We start from the raw sequence: 18,606 nt of genomic DNA on the forward strand, positions 1-18,606 counted from the left end.
CCCGAGTTTTGAGAATTTTTGCATTCGTAGTGCTGCTGTTTTGAGTCGTCAGCGACGGATGAGTTCGCGGTACATGTAATGGTCCTACTTTGGCTCACTACTTTAGCTTACACGTGTGCGCACGTGTGTGAGGAAGCGCAGCTTAGTTTAAACTAGAGTTAATTATACTCGGACCTCCGAGTATAGATTAATCTAAATAAACAATCCAAATAATGTGTTTGGATTAAAATGAGAACTGCTATTTTGTTTTATGCTTTCTGACTTCCTCTAAATGTAATAATCTAAGTTAGGAATCTGCCAACGAGAATTCCAACGCTATGCATGCCACTCATTGGCTAAAAGATGCTGCTTTCAGCCATTAGGAATCCTAAGTCTCTATGGACCACCCGTCGTGGTGATCGTAAATGTATGTAGCATTTGGTGTGTCTACACCAAGGTCGAGAAAGTCTTTCGAACCTCTAACAGACGTCGTGTCTGTAAGAGTTACAAGTGACTGCAGTCACTTGTGCGTGTAACCCTGTTACACCATCCCCCCCTCAAGGTTAGACGCGCCGAGTTACGGCACGTCAATCAGGAAATTGACCATTCGTCAATTCTTCACGTTGCAAGAAGGAAAGCTTGAGCTCATTCTGCAATGAGCTTGCCGAAGAAGACCGCCGCTTAAGCAGAGGGGCATACCTCCGCCGGGATAGAGACTCTCTCTATCCCCGAGTACCGAGAGCATCATAAAGCAAAGCGTGACGCTCTTGCTGCCATGGCTGCGGCGGGGACAACCCAGCCGGAGATTGTCCTCGAAGGTTCTTCTGTAGTCAACGACGCCGTTGACTACGGGGACGGCGACGTGGAGATGAAAGAGGGCGACGTCTCTTCAAGCAAGCGCAAGGAGTCTACCGTCAGCGATAGTCTCGACCCGGCGTGCGGGTCGAGACGCCCTCGTGAAGGAGACGACTCGGACGCTTCGAGCTCGAAACGTTCGCGCGGCGAGAGCGAAACTCCACTCTCTGCTGCTGGGGCTTTAATCTCCTCGCGTGATGTGGCGTCTTAAAGTTCTCCGCGCGCTGTCTGAGCAGCGCGCGATCCGTGGATGCCGTCTGCATCAGAGATCACAGACCGTGTGGGCAACACCGTGCCTCCAAATGAAATCCCGCTGTACGTATGCAGCGGCATCCACGACGATGCTGTGGCGGAGGAGCAGCACTTTGATACGTTAACGAATCAAAGGCCCGATTACTACATCGGGCTCTTCCACGAGCTCCGGTACTTCTCCAGCAAGAAGACCTCTTCTCGCAGCAAAGTGCCTGAGTAGCAGGCACTTTGTCAAAGTTGGAATGCCTTTGTTGAGAACTTCAACAAGAAACCGGCTGCTTACCGCGAGCCGGTCAAGCATACCCGTGAACGCTTCGAGACATTCTCGACGCGCGGAAGGCTGGAGCAGCTCCACAGATCCTCTGTGGACTCTGGTATTCCATGCGCTGTGCCCGAAGGCCAACAGTGCACGTTGTGTCTTCAGGGTGCAGCGCGCTTGAGCGACCGCGACCTAAACTGGTACACGACGATTCATGTACCTGCGAGTCTCAAGGATCTCCGTGCCAAGTTCCTGGCACGCGAGGAACGCGACGATCGCGGGACTTCGGGCGCTGCAGGTGACTACAGCGCTCGCACTACCTTCGCGCCGGTAGTGCGTGGTGAGCTTCGTACGCCCTCACCATTTCCGGAACGTCCTGCAGCAGGACGTCCCGCGGCTCCCATGTATCTTGGTGGAGCGGAAACCCTCTCCAACGAATACGATAACAAACCGGCTGCCGCTTTGTTTTCGTGATACTATGGTTCACAATACGCTCAACAATCCAGCGTATTGAGCCGCGGGCGTCGCGGATCGGAGGCGGCGGTGGTGGGAACACGCCCCGGGTATGGTCAACCAGGGGTTAACCTTGGCCCGACGCTCGAGGAGCGGGTCGCTGCTGTGGAGCAGCTTCAGAGCCGGGAGTTCGCCGCTCTGAAGCAGGAGGTGGCGATCCTGAGGCCTCAAGTCGATCAGGGTTCGCAGACCGCGTCGGACATATCTGTCCACATGGGAGGTCGCGTCGTACGCTTGGTCCAGCGCGTTCACGTGCTGGAGCAGAGATTCGCTCCCGCTGGGGCTTCCGCTTCGGGCCAGCCGAGCTAGGTGGCTCGTGCTGCCGGTATGGCTTCAGCCGCCCGACGTAAAAGGTCGGATGGACGCGCATGCTAGATGGAATATCTAGTGTGTAGGCCTTGCCATGCCGTGCCAACACCGTGAACGGCCCGATGAAGCGCGGAGCGAGCTTGCTTGCCCCGAAGTCGGAAACGGCATGTTTAGGCAGGTTTTGAGTAGCTAACAGAACCAATGAACCCTTCTTGAATTCATTTGTGTTGCCCCTGCCAACGTTGTCTGCGTTCAGCTTCTGTCGATCAACAGAAGCTGCAATAGCGTCTTGGACAAACCGAATGACGGCTTGTGTGCGCTGCACGAAGTTGATTGCGTCCGAGCTGAACTAGTTCAGCTCGTTTCTAGCAGTAGTCCCGGCCTCTGCGTTCGTCTGTGCCCTGCACAGACGCGTGCTTCTTGTTCTTCTTGCGCGTAGTCGCGGCTGACACTGTGCAAGTGTCAGCGGCATTCTGCGGCTGCTGTGTTGCAGTCGTAGATCCTCCCCCACTTGAGGAAGGAGCCACCATCCCGAGTAGACTCGGGAGGCGTGGGTGCCTGATGGCATTCACGTAAAAGGGTGTATGCCCGGTCGAGGCATGCACCGAGTTGTTGATGGCGAACTCCGTCATCGGCAGGCACTCGCTCCAGTGTTGGAACGAGTGGGTGTAGCTATTAAGCACGTCTACGAGCACGCGGTTCACGCGCTCGGTCTGCCCGTCCGTCTGCGGATGGTCCGCAGTCGACATCGAAAGTTGACTCCCAAGAAGTGTAAACACTTCTTGCCAAAGGTGTGCAGTGAAGCGCGGGTCTCGATCCGACACAATGTCGATCGGCATGCCATGGTGTTTGAACACCATGTCAACGAACAGACGCGCCGTCTGCTTCGCAGTCACTTCAGCGGGTACTGCAGCAAGATGTACCATCTTGCTGAAGCGGTCAACAAAGACCACAACGCCCGCGTTCCCATGGCTGTCCGGGGGAAGACCGAACACGAAGTCCAAAGACATGGACTGCCAACACTCCCGTGGAGTTGGTAATGACTGCAAGGGAGCCTGCGCGAAAGGCGCAGGCTTCACACGTTGACAAACCTCGCAAGCACGGACGTACTTGCGCACCCATTTATACTGGTGGGCCCAGTAGAAGTCTTGCGTGAGAAGAAGGTATGTCTTCTCACGGCCCGGATGCCCCGCAGTCGGTGCATCGTGATACGCATACATGATCCTGAGTCGCAGGTCATGGTCATTGGGCACGACAACGCGGACCGCGTTGTCGTCGACTGCACTGTTGAGAAATAACCCGTCGTGCACCCGATAACGGTGTGCACGAGCACGAAGATGCTTCGGCAGCTTCTGACGAGCTTTGTCAGAAGGCGCTGAGCCGTAGGCCAGCAAGAGCTTCGCGTCCGCGTCGTGCGCGTACGCGACCTTCACGTCCTCCAACAGTGACGACGTCGGGGTGCTCGATCGCATGGCGTCAATGGCATTGACGTCGGCATCAGTCGTGGCGTAGTCAGGTCGACGCGAGAGCGCGTCGGCCACCACATTGAGTCGTCCGGGTTTGTACTCAACCCGGAAGTTATACTCTGCGAAAAATGAGAGCCATCTCGCCATCCGTTGCGAGATGTGCGGCAACTTCACAGCCGTCCGCAGCGACACGTGGTCCGTATAGACCACGAACGGTTTGCTTCCGAGTAGATACACTCGGAACTTCGCGAGTGCATACTTCACGGCAAGGAGTTCCTTGTCTAGTTGGGCTCAGCTGGCTTCAGCTGACGCGATTGGTAGTAGACCACACGATCACTACCCTCGTGATCGTACTGCATCAACGCACATCCGATTGCGAAGTCGGATGCGTCGCACCCAACGTGGAACGGGCGATCTTGGTCGGCCACCGCCAAGAGCGGCGCCTCAGTCAAGCCCTGCTTGACTACATCGAAGGCCTGCTGACACTCAGCAATCCAAACCCACTCGACGTCCTCCTTCAGGAGCTGTGATAGTGGGCGTATCATGCCCGCGTAGTCCTTCACGTACTTGCACAAGTACGTGGCCAAGCCAAGGAACTGCCGCAGTTCCTTGACGTTCGACCGCGTCGGCCACTCATTGATCACTCTGACCTTCTCAGAGTCAGGGCGGACACCGTTCTTCCCAATGAGACACCCGAGCACGGGTATCTCGCTCGCCCCGAAGATGCACTTCTTCAGGTTCGCATAGAGCTTGTGTTTACGCATGAGCCCAAGCAGCTTCCGAAGATGCACCTTGTGCATCTCAACATCGCTCATCCCGTCCGCAGCCCCGCTGTGGACGAACACATCGTCGAAGTAGCTCGGTGCGAAGTCGCACACCGAGCGCAACAAGTGCGTCACGCACCTGTTGAAAGTCGCAGGGGCGTTCTTCAGACCCTGTTGCATCACCAGCAACTCCCAGAGCATGCCGCTTGGTGTGCTCACAGCCGTGAGAGGGATATCGCTCTCACGCATGAGGAACTGATAAAATTCATTGCGCAGATGAAGAGCACTGTAGATAGTGCTCCTGGCCATCGAATCGATGATGGCATCTTTTCGCGGTATCGGTGTTTGCGTCGGTATCGTCGCATCGTTCAGCTTGTTGTACGCATAAACGATGCGCCAGTCGCCGTGTGGCGTTTTGACACAGAACTTCGGGGCACTGTGCGGGGGTTTCGATTCCCGCACTTGTCCAGCTTTGCGACAACTTTTGAAGAAGTCGTCGATCGCTTCGACCTGCTCTCGCGGCAGTGGCCGCTGCCGCGTGACACAATACTTCGTGCCCGGCACGAAATCAATCTCGTGCTGGATGCCCTTGTCCTGCGGAAGCTCCACACGGATCTCTACCGGAAGCATGTCCGCGTGCTCCCGTAGAATCTCGTAGAAGCGACTCGTCTTCAGCGAGTCCCAGCTCTGCTCCTCAAAGCGCTCCTTCTTAGTCTTGCACTGAGAGTGTCCTCAATCTCAGTGGTGCTCTCCATGAAGAACTGCCTCAGTTCTTCATTCTCGCTCTTCGTTCTCTCGGCGTCCGAGAGAATGCATCTTTGCTCGATGCGTCCATCGTGCAAGTCACGCGCGAAGCGCTTCCAGCTCATGACTGGAAGCAAAGTCAACTCCGACGCTTGCGTCGGAGGATTAGCGAGAGTCATCTCCCTATACCGGAATCCAGCACAGGTACGTGTCAAGACGTTCAACGTCTCGACGTCCGGCTCCTCAGCCTCCGCGTAGCGTCTCGGCCCCGGGCCGAGACTTGTGCAGCGACCTTCGCTTGCGCCGTCTTCTTGTTTTGCGGAGCCCGGCTCCGCTTGGTTCTTGACCTCGTCCAGGCCCAGTCGTGCACGGGTTTTCTTCTTTAGTACCGCGGGCGGGTACATCCCGCGGGCGAGCGACTTCAAGCCCGGCTTGGTCTCACGGCGCTTCGTCGTGCAGCCCGGCTGCACGACAGCATGCAAGTTGTTCCGGTGTGGGACGTTTGCAACCGTCCGCACCGCCTGCAACGTCGGCTCCCGGAGCCGACACGCCATTCTCACCTCAACGCCTGTTATTGGCGGAGCCCTTTATTATAAAGGGTGCGTCGACTCCCGGAGTCGACGCGAAATTCCTTTTCGCAGCGCCGGTTCCCGGAACCGTCGCGACTTTAATACTTCGACACCAACCATGACGCCGACGCTAGCTGCTCTTGCGCGCGTGCTCGCCCGCGCCTAGGGTGCTCCGGGACAGCGGCATTAGGCGCTGCCTCGAGTGGGGAGTCGCGTGGCACCTGTCAGTGCGTGTGTTGCGGCAACAGGGCCATCGCTCACTGTTCCGCTGTCGCGACCGAAGCGCAAAAGAGTGTGCTTCTCCCAATCGATGACCGGATCATGCCTTGCAAACCACGTCATGCCCAATACAACGTCAAACTTATCGTCCAGATCCAGGACAATAAAGGTCTCGACAAACTCTTGATCTTCATACGTGAAGCGCACGCGTACCATGCGCTTCTCGGTCTTCACGACGGCACCCGTTGCCAGTCGTACTTCCAACATACTTCGAGGTATCTTTATATCCTCGATGTCAAGCCTTGATAGACTTCGCAGTCGAACAAAGTTCTTCGACACGCCAGAATCTACCAAAGCACGGAGAGAGCTGCTTGCTCTCATCGAGTTCACGCTCAGGATGACAAGGTCAGGTTTGTCATCTTGGTTCTTGCAGTGAGAATGAACCTCACTGGGGGCTGCAGTCCTCAGTGTCGCGTGTCCAAGATCGACACGCGGAACTGCATTACCAGTAGGGCGCCCCGCGTTTTTGTTTGGTTGCGACGGTGCCCGGCACCGCCGCGATAGCCACCCTGCTGGTGCACGGGGGCCGTGCATTCCCAAGCAAAGTGACCGGCGCTACCGCAACGGTAGCATCGCACATTGTTTCCCTGCGACTGCTGGGGTCCAGCAGTTGGAGCACTAGAGAAGTCCATGGGTTCTGGGCCTCCCGTCCTCTACCGGGCGTGGTTGTGGCCTCGGCACATGTGCATGCAGCTTAGCCTGCCGCAGGCTAAACTCCTCCTGTATTGCAAGAGTAATTGCAGCTTCGAGAGTACTCGGGTACTCACGGAAGAGGTAGGTCTTCACAGGCCCACCTCTCAATCCCTTCATGAACGTGACGACCTTGGTCGCCTCGATCGGATTGGTCACGACGTTAGAGACCCAGTATCGTGCTCTCTGATCGTAAGTATGGACATCATGCTTGCCCTGCTGCAGGTCGAGAAACTCCGCCCTCGACCGGAACTCGTTTTGCGGGGGCTCAAACGCTTGTCTGAGCTCTTCCTTGAAACCCTCCTACGTGCTAAAGCACGTAGGATCCGAGAGTCGGCGTCCATACGCCCAACTTCTTGCACGTCCGCCAAGACATGACATGGCGAACGCAACCTTCGACAACGGGTCGACGATACGTCGAGCCGCAATGGCAGTGTCGAGTTCAACAAGCCAACGGAGGAGAGGTTCACCCTCTCTTCCGACATAGTTGCTCACATTGAGCTTCAGCGATTGCGCGCGTGGTGTCGTCCCGGACGACACCGCGGTAGTAGCAGCAACATCGCGTTGCTCCTTCAGGATGAAACCCAGAGCAACACGGTGTTGCTCTGTCGGCGTTAGCGTACGCAGCATCGTAGCTACGCTACAGCCGCCTCACGAATGACTGTTGGCAGTCGTTGGAGGGCCTCCCACTCTGGATCCGACAGGTGGGGACAGTCAGCGCGTGCAACGTGAGTTGCAGGCGTAGTGGAGCTTTCCATGGGTACCTCTGTATTCATGGGAAGGTTCTCAGCTCCGCGTTCGTGCGGTGACGTACGAACTCCGGTAGTCGGTCGTTGACGGACTACAAAGTGCTACCAGGTGTTATGGGCCTACTTTGGCTCACTACTTTAGCTTACACGTGTGCGCACGTGTGTGAGGAAGCGCAGCTTAGTTTAAACTAGAGTTAATTATACTCGGACCTCCGAGTATAGATTAATCTAAATAAACAATCCAAATAATGTGTTTGGATTAAAATGAGAACTGCTATTTTTGTTTTATGCTTTCTGACTTCCTCTAAATGTAATAATCTAAGTTAGGAATCTGCCAACGAGAATTCCAACGCTATGCATGCCACTCATTGGCTAAAAGATGCTGCTTTCAGCCATTAGGAATCCTAAGTCTCTATGGACCACCCGTCGTGGTGATCGTAAATGTATGTAGCATTTGGTGTGTCTACACCAAGGTCAAGAAAGTCTTTCGAACCTCTAACAGACGTCGTGTCTGTAAGAGTTACAAGTGACTGCAGTCACTTGTGCGTGTAACCCTGCTAGAGCATCTCCAGCGGTGGGTCTCATCCTAAGACGTAACAGGGTCTTTGAGACCACCATTTTACAGTTGAGACCCGCGCAGACCGACTTACTTCCAGCGGTGAGTTCGAAAGCGAGTCTTATAAGTCCATTCCCGCATGTGAAAATTGCATTCAGTCTTGGTGCAATCTTTTAAATACGGCGACTCTTCAGTTTTGTATGGGTGGCATTAAGAATGTGGTCTTATTTTAAGACTCGAAAGCCAATCTATAGGTCCCGGTGAAGTTAAAACCTGCAATAGGGCCTTCTGGTGGAAGCCTTAAGTCTCGGCCAAGTCTTAACAGTGTTAATTTTAGGATAAAACCGTGTTTGAGACCAACCGCTGGAAATGCTCTTACAGTACATCGGATTCAGCCTCTAATCAGTTTAATGGCCAACTTAGACTTGATTTAACTATGTGTGGGATCTCATCTAATCACGCTCAGTACCACTGAGGTTAGGGCTATGAAAACCTCCCTTCCCTCATAACTTCGTAAGCTGACCACTTTGTATGGTGTATTACTTGCTACAGAACTCTTCCACCTCCGCCACAACGTGTCGTCGCCATGCTCGGCGGCGCTTGCGGAGCATGGCTCCCAAAGGCTACTCCTAAAGGCTCACGAGCTCATGACGCCTCCCCCCTTATATCTCAATGCAGGCGTCTACTAATGTAAGGGCTCCAGAGTAGATGTATTGTTGCTTGTCTAAACCAATAGGACACGCAATAGATAGTTTTCGCTGTCTGAGGCTAGCGACAAGCACAGCACCGCAATGCGATGGCTAGAGGATGCAACCGCCACGCCTTCTAGCCTGCCCACCTCGTTCCTACTAATATTCAGCGCTCGTCTCGGTGGGTGCATTTCGCAGCAGAGTTAGTGATAGGGCCCTGCAGGAAGCTTCTCTACGGAGTCGCTCACACACTATGATATGGTGCCTGACCGGCCGACTTACCTGCGAGCGGTGTCATAACGAATGTCAAATGCTACCCACCACATACCTACGCCAGGGTATATACGTACGATGAATAATGCTGCGGGGAAGCAGGAAAGAGAAGGAAGAGCTCTTCCGAGCACTGTTGACGCGCGGTGTGTGACTTGGTTGGTCCTCCCGTGCACAGCTTGAATATCAAGTCACTGAGGTTTTCACTTGAAATCAGCTGTTTTTATTTTGGCAAATCATATCTATAAAAAATGGCTACATCGTCAGGATTGGTAGAAACAGTGATGGCCATTAAACTGCTCGTGGCCATGGAACTGATGATTTGCCTTATCATTATTTCGACGTGGTCTCAAATGATATATATATTAAATGGGTTTACTGAGAATTCGCAGCTCATAAGAACTCCCTAGGCGAGTTTGTCATCAAGCGACATAAAGCAACCTCTAAGTTACATTAGCATTATCAGTTGGTACATGAAGTATAAATACACATTTTGCACCACCCAGTGTAGCAAGCAAAGCAAAAATAAGGCAAGACACGGCTAGGAAGCTAAAGCAGCGCGCCTGCCTTTGCTGGGTTGTGCAATTTGTACGAGACATCAATGGCAGGAGCACATACGAGTAGCAGCAGATTAGGCCTTTGATGTTAGTGTCATCCCCGTTAGGTGCCAATGAATAAGAAAACGTCAAGTTGTGAGTGGTTGTGACTATGGGGGAGAAGGATGGATCCGAGAAAGTCTCTGAGGAGCCCTCTCTGCGCGATCCTGGCCAACGTTGGTCCTCCCTTGCTCACTGGGTGGGCCGAAGTAGTCACTGGGTACCGTAAGGGGGTTTTCGCCGAGGGGTACGAGGACGGAACCGATCGTGTATGCAGACTTCGAAAGAACCTTTACGGTCTCAAACAAGCATCGAAAATGTGGAATGATACTTTGCACAAGGTGTTGATTGAACTTGGCTTCGTACAGTGCACCTATGATGCTGGTGTCTACTGGAGATGTCGTCGAGGGCGCATGATGTTTCTTACCGTGTATGTCGACGACATTGTTCTTGCTGGAATCCCCACCAACATCGACGAAGTGGTTGCGCAACTTGCGGCTCGTTTCAAGCTGAAGGACCTCGGCCGAGTCGGACACCTGTTTGGCATGGAAGTACACTACAAGCCTGGCAGAATGTTGTTCTCATCCCAGGCGGCGTATATTGAGCGCCTTGCGGAGAAGTTCGGTTTATCATCTGCGAAGCCGGTGCGCTCGCCGCAGTTTCACCACGAGAAGGTCACTGCGATCGAGAGGGACGAATCCAAGATCAACAATCCGAAGTTGTCCTACAGGGAGATCATTGGCTCGTTGCAGTACCTGGTAGTGTGCACTCGCCCAGACCTGGCGAACGCTGTGAGAACACTTGGACGATACAAAAGCGCCTACACTGCGGAGAACTACCGTGCCGCGCAGCGAGTGGTACGCTATGCGCTAGCAACGAAGAGCATGGGATTGGTGTATCGATTTACGCCTGAGTTCCCGATGCTGGACGCACTCTGTGACGCTGATCACCAGTCGTGCCCCGACACCAGTCGCTCAGTGACGGGCTACATGCTGCGACTGCATGGCAACATGTGGATGTGGAAAAGTCACTTGCAGAGGCGTGTGACGGAAGACACCTGCAGCTCTGAGTTGGTTGCCTGCTGCGAATGCAGCAAGATGGTGGTGTGGGCCCGCGAGCTTCTTTTGGAGCTTGGTTTCGGTGAACGAACGCTGCAAGCACCTGTTTATTGCGATAACCAAAGTGGTGGCCAACAACGGCAACACGTCGAGGGTGCGTCACATGGCCAAGCATGCGCGATTCATTAACGAGTACATTCAAGCTGAATAGTTGGATGTCGTCTACGTGCCGAGTGCTGACAACTGCGCAGACGTGTTCACCAAGGCTTTGGGGTCAGCCGAGTTCGAGCGCCAGCGGGGCAGGTTGAACGTTGAAGACGTCTCGGATGCCTGGGTGATGGTTGATGCTGTCGAGGCGGGCGAGGACGTCGAAATGCAGGAAGTGTGAGCTTGCGAGCTCAGTGCTACCGAAGGGCAGCTGGTCAAGCTGGTGGCACATTGCATATGATGCATGTTGCATGGCACCAAACGTGGGCTGCCGTGGGAGTACGAGACATCAATGGCAGGAGCACATACGAGTAGCAGCAGATTAGGCCTTTGATGTTAGTGTCATCCCCGTTAGGTGCCAATGAATAAGAAAACGTCAAGTTGTGAGTGGTTGTGACTATGGGGGAGAAGGATGGATCCGAGAAAGTCTCTGAGGAGCTCTCTCTGCGCGATCCTGGCCAACGTTGGTCCTCCCTTGCTCACTGGGTGGGCCGAAGTAGTCACTGGGTACCGTAAGGGGGTTTTCGCCTGCGGGCTTTCCCCGATGAAACACAACTCGGCTCACTTTTGAATTCTCAACCTGAAGCTCAAGTGGCCTCCAACTTCTACGCTAAGTGCCGTGCCCAGACTCAAGCTCGAATATGGTGCTGATGGAACCCAGACTCTCGTAACTTGTGTATACCAGGTTGCACAACCCAGCCAGGTTTTGTTATTGTGCAACGTTACTGGAAGGCAATTCAGCCAGGCTACGCAGCAAAACAGAGCAAGGCAAAGTCAAACGAAGCAAAGCAAAGCGAGGCAAGCAAGCAAGGTCATGCATTAGTATAGCATACCTGCATAGGATACAACGTTAGTGCTGCGAGAGAGTGTTTGAAGTTTTGTGGACTACAATAACTACAAATGTGTAATTTTTTACTTTACAACCTGTCAATTACAAGCTGTCAAGCAAGGTTCATCTTCTTCATTTTGTTGTTAACTCCGCATTCTATATCGGCACTGTTGAGGCAATACACCAGGCAGATAGTGCCTTTTGTTAGTAAAATATAAAAGGTATTGTACCAAAGCCTTCTTATTCAATACTTCGCATTGATGGCAACCAATGTATTTACATGTTCAGCGACATTTTTTATACTGGGATAGGAAGCGACGAAGTGCTGATAGTCCAGCCCAAACAGGATTAATTGGGGCATCGATACAAATTGGTGATGAACCGGTAGTTTTAAGATCAGCTTGATGTTGACTGACGAGAATGATGGAGGCTGACGACCGATCGTTTCTCATTCGAGAATAGCTCGCGCTCCGGGCAGATGCTGCGGCTGCGAAGCAGGCGCAGGAGATGCCCATGGCTCGAACGTATTGAGGTACCATTTGATAATTTGACCAATATCTTCTCATGCGAACCAATCGTGCTCAGGCTTGCTTTTCAATTAGGGGCTCCGTATACTGCACAATCGACGAGTTAGCGCACCCGATGAAGTGGCTTTCATGATTCTAACCAATGTGATTATGCACCTATCCCAGCCTTCGCGAAGCCCTAGTTGCAACAGCAACTACAAAAACACCGAACTGCGAATCAAGCGGGCTTCTAAAGCCCGCGGACCAGTACCAACGATTATTTGTCAAGTCCCGCATTTTTTAGAAGAGATGGTGAAGTATCATTATAATACTTGATTTGATAGTTCTTTTGTCGTACGCGGTGTCATTGAACACAAAATCGAATCCATAAAACGAGAAGGCCTTTGACATGGTAATAAATAACCAATTTCATCGATCGACGGTCTACCGGTACTTTGTCCGGATGTTTTCTGCATGACACCTCTATCCAATAAATCAGAGGAGAGATTTCAGAGATTATCTATAAAGCAGGTCGTGGCTGAGCGAGGACGGAGTATACTACGTACGAATTGAGAAGTCAAACAACACTGTGGAAGTAGCATGTATACTACTTCAGTATTAAACTAGTTGAGCACCACGTTCGCTGCGCTTCGGCATGTTGCACCCCTCGGACGAGACTTTGGGCGGGGAGACGGTTTTATCGATATACCGTCTCCCCTCCCAGGAGGAGTCGGTATTCCCGGTATTACCGTCTCCCCCTTGAAAAGTGTTTGGAAAAGGAGACGAAACTTCCGTCTCTCCTCGTCGTCTCCCTTTAGAGTGCATGCGTACTTTACGCGCTGGTCAGAGTCTCACTGGCTCCTTCTGCGATTGGTCAAAGCAATGCCTAAACCCGAGGCGTATTTTGCCTTTCAGCAGGCCTTTCTCCCCAGGCCTGGCTGCGATATGTTGCGATGTTTCCGCGAAGTTCCTTCAGAATATGCTAAAACGCTGGTTCTCTATTATAGGATAGATTATGGGCCAATGGCTATCTCGAAACGGGAGACGCAGTACACTATCGTATCTTCTAAGTGCGTCTCTCCGGGAGTTTCGGGGAGACGTAAAACCTCGGGAGACGGTCTCTCGAGGTTTTACGTCTCCCGTCTCGTGGGGGGAGATCGCGTCTCGTCCGACGGGTGGCGTGTTGCTTTGAGGCCGACGCCTCAAACTATGTATACCACATAGTTTTGGTCGACGTTCCCCTGTCGATCTGGTCAGAATGGCCAATATGAAGCCGGCAACTGGTACCCGGAGATGCGAGAACACGCCAAAGGTAGGTCTTCAAGAAAGATACCCATATATATGGATAGGAGAGCAGTAAATCACCCAGACTGACAAATCGATATGTCTCTGGTATGGTATGGGTCGGGCATGAAAGGAATAATACCTTTGTTGTAAAATACTCACGGATCTGGATATGGGTCACACTGACCCGCGGCCTTCCGATTGATAATCTACCAAAGCTCGGACAGAGGGCACATCGATGTCGGGCGCATCCTCAACAGGTTTGGTACATAATGTACTTATGTTGTATCTATCACTTCTAACCTTTTATTGTTGTAAGTCCAGCCGCATTTATTTCAAGGTTGAGGTGAGATTGAATACATTTAACCTACCTATCTAGGTAACGACCAACACCCAGTCGCATTTACCAAAAATCTATCGGCACTTCCGAGTGTAGCAGCGGCGCTCAACCTGATGAGCCTTCCTCTGATGGGCAAGGAGCAAGATCCGAGCGTGTTGCATGCACTGTCAGCGCAACATTCTGTGCTGTTGCGCAGCCATTCGTATAGCGTCTCCGGACGCACGCTTTACAGCCCAGAACGAGCGCCGAACTAATAGACTTGGATTGATCATTTACAGCTATCCACACAATACGCTAGTCGCTGCAGCGACTGTACTAAACACGAATGCCATCTTTCCACAACCTCGCTCAGGCTGGCGGAGACGAATGCGCCAGAGCCGAAATAAACACAGATATTAGCGTTCTAGCTTGAACATTAAGACGCCTTGGCATTATAAGTACACCCTGATCCCTAAAATCCCCTGTACCCTTGGGGCACAAAACCCTAGACCCCCCTCTACCTCCCCCGAAGGGGGAGCACCTCGCTTCGCTCGGTAGTTGGCAGGACCCGCCTGCGGCGGGCGTTGGTGCTATCGTTCTCATTTAAGTACGACACACTGCTGCTGGGACCAAAACGCGATCGCAGGTGTTAAATCACCTCGCCGCCGTTGGCTTCTCGAAGTAAACCTCGAGGATCACGTAGCTCACGGCCGTATTTAAGCGCGCTTGTACTTGGTCACCTTGCGCGCCGTGTAGCCCGTGGAGGTTAGCACAACCATGAGATGCACATGCAGCCGACGTGAGCAGGTCGGACTGGAACTTGGCGCGGTACGTGGGCTGCAGCAGTAGCTCGTTGGCCTCCTTGACGGCCATGTTAATGGTGGTCACCAACTCGCCGCTAGGCATGAAGCAGTCGGCGCCGTCCAGCACGGCTCTGCCCACCTTGAGACCATGGTGCGCGTCGGGAGCAGGTTGTTCTGAGTGTACTCGAGCATCTGCGTGGCTACATTCGCGGGCTTGACTACGGCGTTGCAGCGGCTCACCACCATCGCAGCGGGGCTGCCGTAGCTTTGCGTCAGAGGAAGCTTAACAGACTCGCAGAGTCTCAGCTTATGATCGCCCGTTCTAATACCAGAACGTACGAGTCCGTACACCCTACGGACTCCAAGAGTCAACCCTTAACTCTTAACTGTGTGAATCTCAAACTGAATGTATTTCCCTTTATTGCGGCAAAGCCGCCTACGGTGTAAATGTATCCGGTTCACTATCTAGCATAGTGAACCCTAGTCATATGCATAATCAGTGGCTCTGAAGCCATGTACTGATTCTCCTACTGATTTAGGTTAGACAGTGTGTACCCACTTCATAACCCTTCGGGTAACTATCGTGTAACCCCGTTACATCCTCCCCCACCAAACCGTGGACACGGGTGTTCACGCTTAACGGTCAACCTCCGGGTCTTGTTCCGTCAAGCCTCGAGTCAATCCACATCGCGTGGACTTCTCTGAGAACTTCTAGGCGCAACGCGCCCTCACATGACTTCAAGTCATAAAGCCTTTTGGTCTTTCGACCGCAGACAGCCTCTCGCGAGATCCGCCTCGGAGCCTCGCTCCTCTCGTGCTGCTGCACTGCGTGCCTCCGCACCTCCGTGAACGCCAGCGCCCGCGCGCACACCCTCGACGCCTTCCAGGCTCTCGGTGTCCGAGTACTTCGCGGCGCAATGCCTGAGGCGCAGCTCGCAGCGCGCAAGCCCCAGCTCTCCTCGAGCACCAACCCATCAGATCATGGATCCTAGGGAACTCTTTGGTGAAGAGGGCGAGGTGGACGAGTCCATGGAGAGTTCCCCGAACCGAGGAGATGCGTCCCCACTCACGCGACGCTCCCCGAGCCGCGGCGACGCTTCGCCCACACCGTCGACACGCCGTGAAGAAGGCTCGCCGGCCCCAGTTGGCTCTCCGAGCCGTCGCGATCAAGAGCGCCCCGCGCACACGTCTCCTGTGCGCTCGCCGAGCCGTCCACCTGCAGAGCGCGCTGCACCGTCGAGGGAGGAGCCGCGGCCACCGCTGCGAACTCCAAACCCGTTCGTGGTGAGGGCGTGCCCCTGGGCCCGTCATTTCCAACCCTTTGGACGAAGCTCAGTCCGAGCAGGTTGGGGCGCAGATGGCTCCCACGCGCTCCCAGCGCCCCGAGCTGCGGCCTCTGCTGAACCCCAGCATTGCCGACTACGGCTTCCGGCCTCGCGACCCCGCGGAGGCTTGTCGCCAGGCGTTCCAGCAGTCTCTCGCGCTGCGCACCATTGGGCCCGCGGCCCGTACTCCGGAGGAGCTCGCACTGCGTACGTCTCTGCGAGAGCGGCTCCTCACTCCACAGTCTACGACTGTCGCGGAGTATCGCGAGAGGCTGCGGCTGCAAGCCCAGCAGAAGTCCGTGCCCGCCATGCGGACGCACCCGGTGGCACTTAGCCCGGAGGAAGACTCAATTGAGTACGAAGCTCAGTTCGAGTCTTGGGCCGAGCACAGCCGAAAGCTCAGCTCCATGGACGCTCTCCGAGCCAGCTTCAGTGAAGTGGAAGTTCGCGTTGAACGCAAGCTCCGCTTCGATTTCGCGAAGGTCCGAGCCAAGCGCAGCCTCTCGGCACTCGCCCAGCCGCAGACCCAGTTTAGCGCTTCGCTCCTTCGAGCACTCCAGCCGCTCCTTCCCGCGAGGGAGTGAGCGCTGTGGCTCAGGGTCAGCCTCGGAGCAGTGTGGCTGACCCAGCAGCTCCCCAGCTTATTGCCGGGAAGCGCGGGACGGCCGGCCTTGAGCCCTCGGGGCGCTGGTGATCAAGCTGATCAAAAGAGTCCACGATGTCTGGGCAGTCTTGGCGGAGGGGCACCTCAAACTCCCATGAGTTCTCGGAGTGAGGGTACCCTCACCATTTCACCAGATACTGGTTTTGACCCCGGCACCGCCGTTTCGCCAGGATGCGCTCCACATGGTAATGTAGATTCCCATGCTCATCGAGCAGGGCCGGTGGAGGCCGCTGTGGGGTCCTTTGCGACTCAAAGTGAGCTCTTGGAGGTGCGGCAGCAGGCGGGTCGCATTCGGGATCATATCCGTGACGTTGATGCACGTCTGGGCCGGACTGCCACCGAACTCGACGAGCTCGCCGAGCGGACGCGATGGATCGAGGTGCCTCGAGCGGTCTGGGACCGTCTTGGGGTCCTGGAGGACTGGGTGCGATACTATCGCGATCGCGATGAGCAACGTGGCCGGGAGCTCGGGGAGCTACAGCGTCAGCAGGCTGTGCTTCAGGGTCAGCTCGACCTCCTGGCCCGCATGCAGGCTCCGACTACCGCGCCTCCTGCGCCTGCGGCTCTCGCTGTGCCCGCGGCACCTCCGGCGCCGATTCTTCTGCCTGTGCCTGCGGTGCCCGCGTGGATGGTCGCGTCCTCGACGCCTGCGACTGCGTCCTCGGCGACCGCGAACTCCGCGCCTGTGACCTCGTCACCCTCGGTGCCTCCATCTGCACCTGCATCGGGTCCTGGTACGGCTTGAGCAAGCCCACGTAGAAGACGGGGTGCGTCCGCATCTTCTTCGGAAGATTGAGCGTGTACGCAAGGCCCTTCTTGGCCACAACCTTGAAAGGTCCGATGAAGCGCGGGCGCAACTCGTCTTGAAGACGGCAGATACTGCATGTGTAGGTAGGTTCCTAGCATTAAGCAACACCAGGTCCCCGACCTCATAACTTTCAACATTGCCTCTGTCCCTGGTATCTGCATGTTCCTTTTGCTTGTCTTGGCTCTCAGCCATTGCGTCACGGACATGTCGTAAGACACTCAGACGCGTCGACAAGAAAGCGTCAACCTGTTTACGAACAGTAGCCGGGCTGACATCGGCTAGCCGATCAGCTAAATCGGCTTCTCCTCCCCCACCAAGCCCGAGGCCACCACGTGGCGGCGTCAGCGGGACGCGGGGATGAGAAAAGCTGTTCACGTAGAACGGCGTGTAGCCTGTCGAGGCGTGCACGGCGTTGTTCAACACAAACTCAACGAGTGGCAGCATGGCGCTCCAGCGCTTCGGCGTCTCAGCGCAAATGCTGCGGAGCACGTCCTCGACGACGTGATTCACGCGCACTGTCTGACCATCGGTCTGCGGATGGTCCGCCGTGGACATGTTCAGCTTGGTGCCAAGCACCGCAAAGACCGCGCTCCAGAAGTGGCCCGTGAAGCGGGGGTCTCGGTCCGAGACAATCGACTCCGGGAGTCCGTGTTGTCGAAACACTCGGTCCAAGAACAGCGTTGCTGTACCTTTACCATCGATGGTATCCGGCACAGCCGCAATGTGAGCCATCTTGCTCAGTCGGTCCACGAAGACCACGACTCCTGTGTTGCCCGCCGCGTCCGCCGGCAGGCCAAACACAAAGTCCATACTCATGGATTGCCAGCAGCCCGAAGGGACAGGCAAACTCGCCAACGGCGCTGCAGCATGAGGTGACGGCTTCACTCGCTGACACGTCTCGCACGTGCGCACATAAGTGCTCGTCCACTTATACATCTTCGGCCACCAGTAGTGGGTGCTCACCGAGCTGTAGGTCTTCTCACGGTCAAGATGGCCGGCAAGCGGCGTGTCGTGTGCCTCATAGAGGAGGCGATACTTCAGATCCTCATCACGAGGGATGACCACGCGGGGCGTATCCTCGGGGTCGGTGTTGTAGAACAACAGGCCCCCATCGAGGGAATAACGGTGTAGCCGCGCGCGCAGCCGCGCTGACAAATCCATGTCCGAGTCTTAAAACTCCTTGCTCCCCAGAGCCTTCAGCAACGCGACACAAGTGTCGTCCTTGGCATAAGCCGTTCGGATCAGATCCGGTAATGACGAAGTC

The 18,606-nt window shown here is 54.8% G+C and overlaps 3 protein-coding genes across 3 annotated transcripts; 2 read left to right on the forward strand and 1 right to left on the reverse strand.

Moving 5' to 3' along the window:
* Positions 1–754: 754 nt before the first annotated feature.
* PHYSODRAFT_323751 (hypothetical protein) lies at positions 755–2,167 on the forward strand (the record flags this gene model as incomplete). The annotated part of the gene is made up of 4 exons (XM_009519336.1): positions 755–1,028; positions 1,101–1,294; positions 1,343–1,749; positions 1,852–2,167. The coding sequence occupies 4 exons, from the start codon at positions 755–757 to the stop codon at positions 2,165–2,167; spliced, it is 1,191 nt and encodes a 396-aa protein (XP_009517631.1).
* A 12,229-nt stretch (positions 2,168–14,396) lies between these two features.
* Positions 14,397–14,791, reverse strand: PHYSODRAFT_323754 (hypothetical protein; the record flags this gene model as incomplete). Its single annotated transcript, XM_009519337.1, has 2 exons — positions 14,397–14,640; positions 14,685–14,791. 2 exons carry the CDS (start codon positions 14,789–14,791, stop codon positions 14,397–14,399), a joined length of 351 nt encoding a protein of 116 aa, XP_009517632.1.
* A 1,111-nt stretch (positions 14,792–15,902) lies between these two features.
* Positions 15,903–17,279, forward strand: PHYSODRAFT_468157 (hypothetical protein; the record flags this gene model as incomplete). Its single annotated transcript, XM_009519338.1, is given in 3 exon segments — positions 15,903–16,450; positions 16,469–16,943; positions 17,001–17,279. 3 exon segments carry the CDS (start codon positions 15,903–15,905, stop codon positions 17,277–17,279), a joined length of 1,302 nt encoding a protein of 433 aa, XP_009517633.1.
* Between the last annotated feature and the right edge of the window lie 1,327 nt (positions 17,280–18,606).

This window comes from Phytophthora sojae (genome assembly GCF_000149755.1).
Source record: "Phytophthora sojae unplaced genomic scaffold PHYSOscaffold_1, whole genome shotgun sequence".
Classification (NCBI taxonomy): domain Eukaryota; phylum Oomycota; class Peronosporomycetes; order Peronosporales; family Peronosporaceae; genus Phytophthora; species Phytophthora sojae.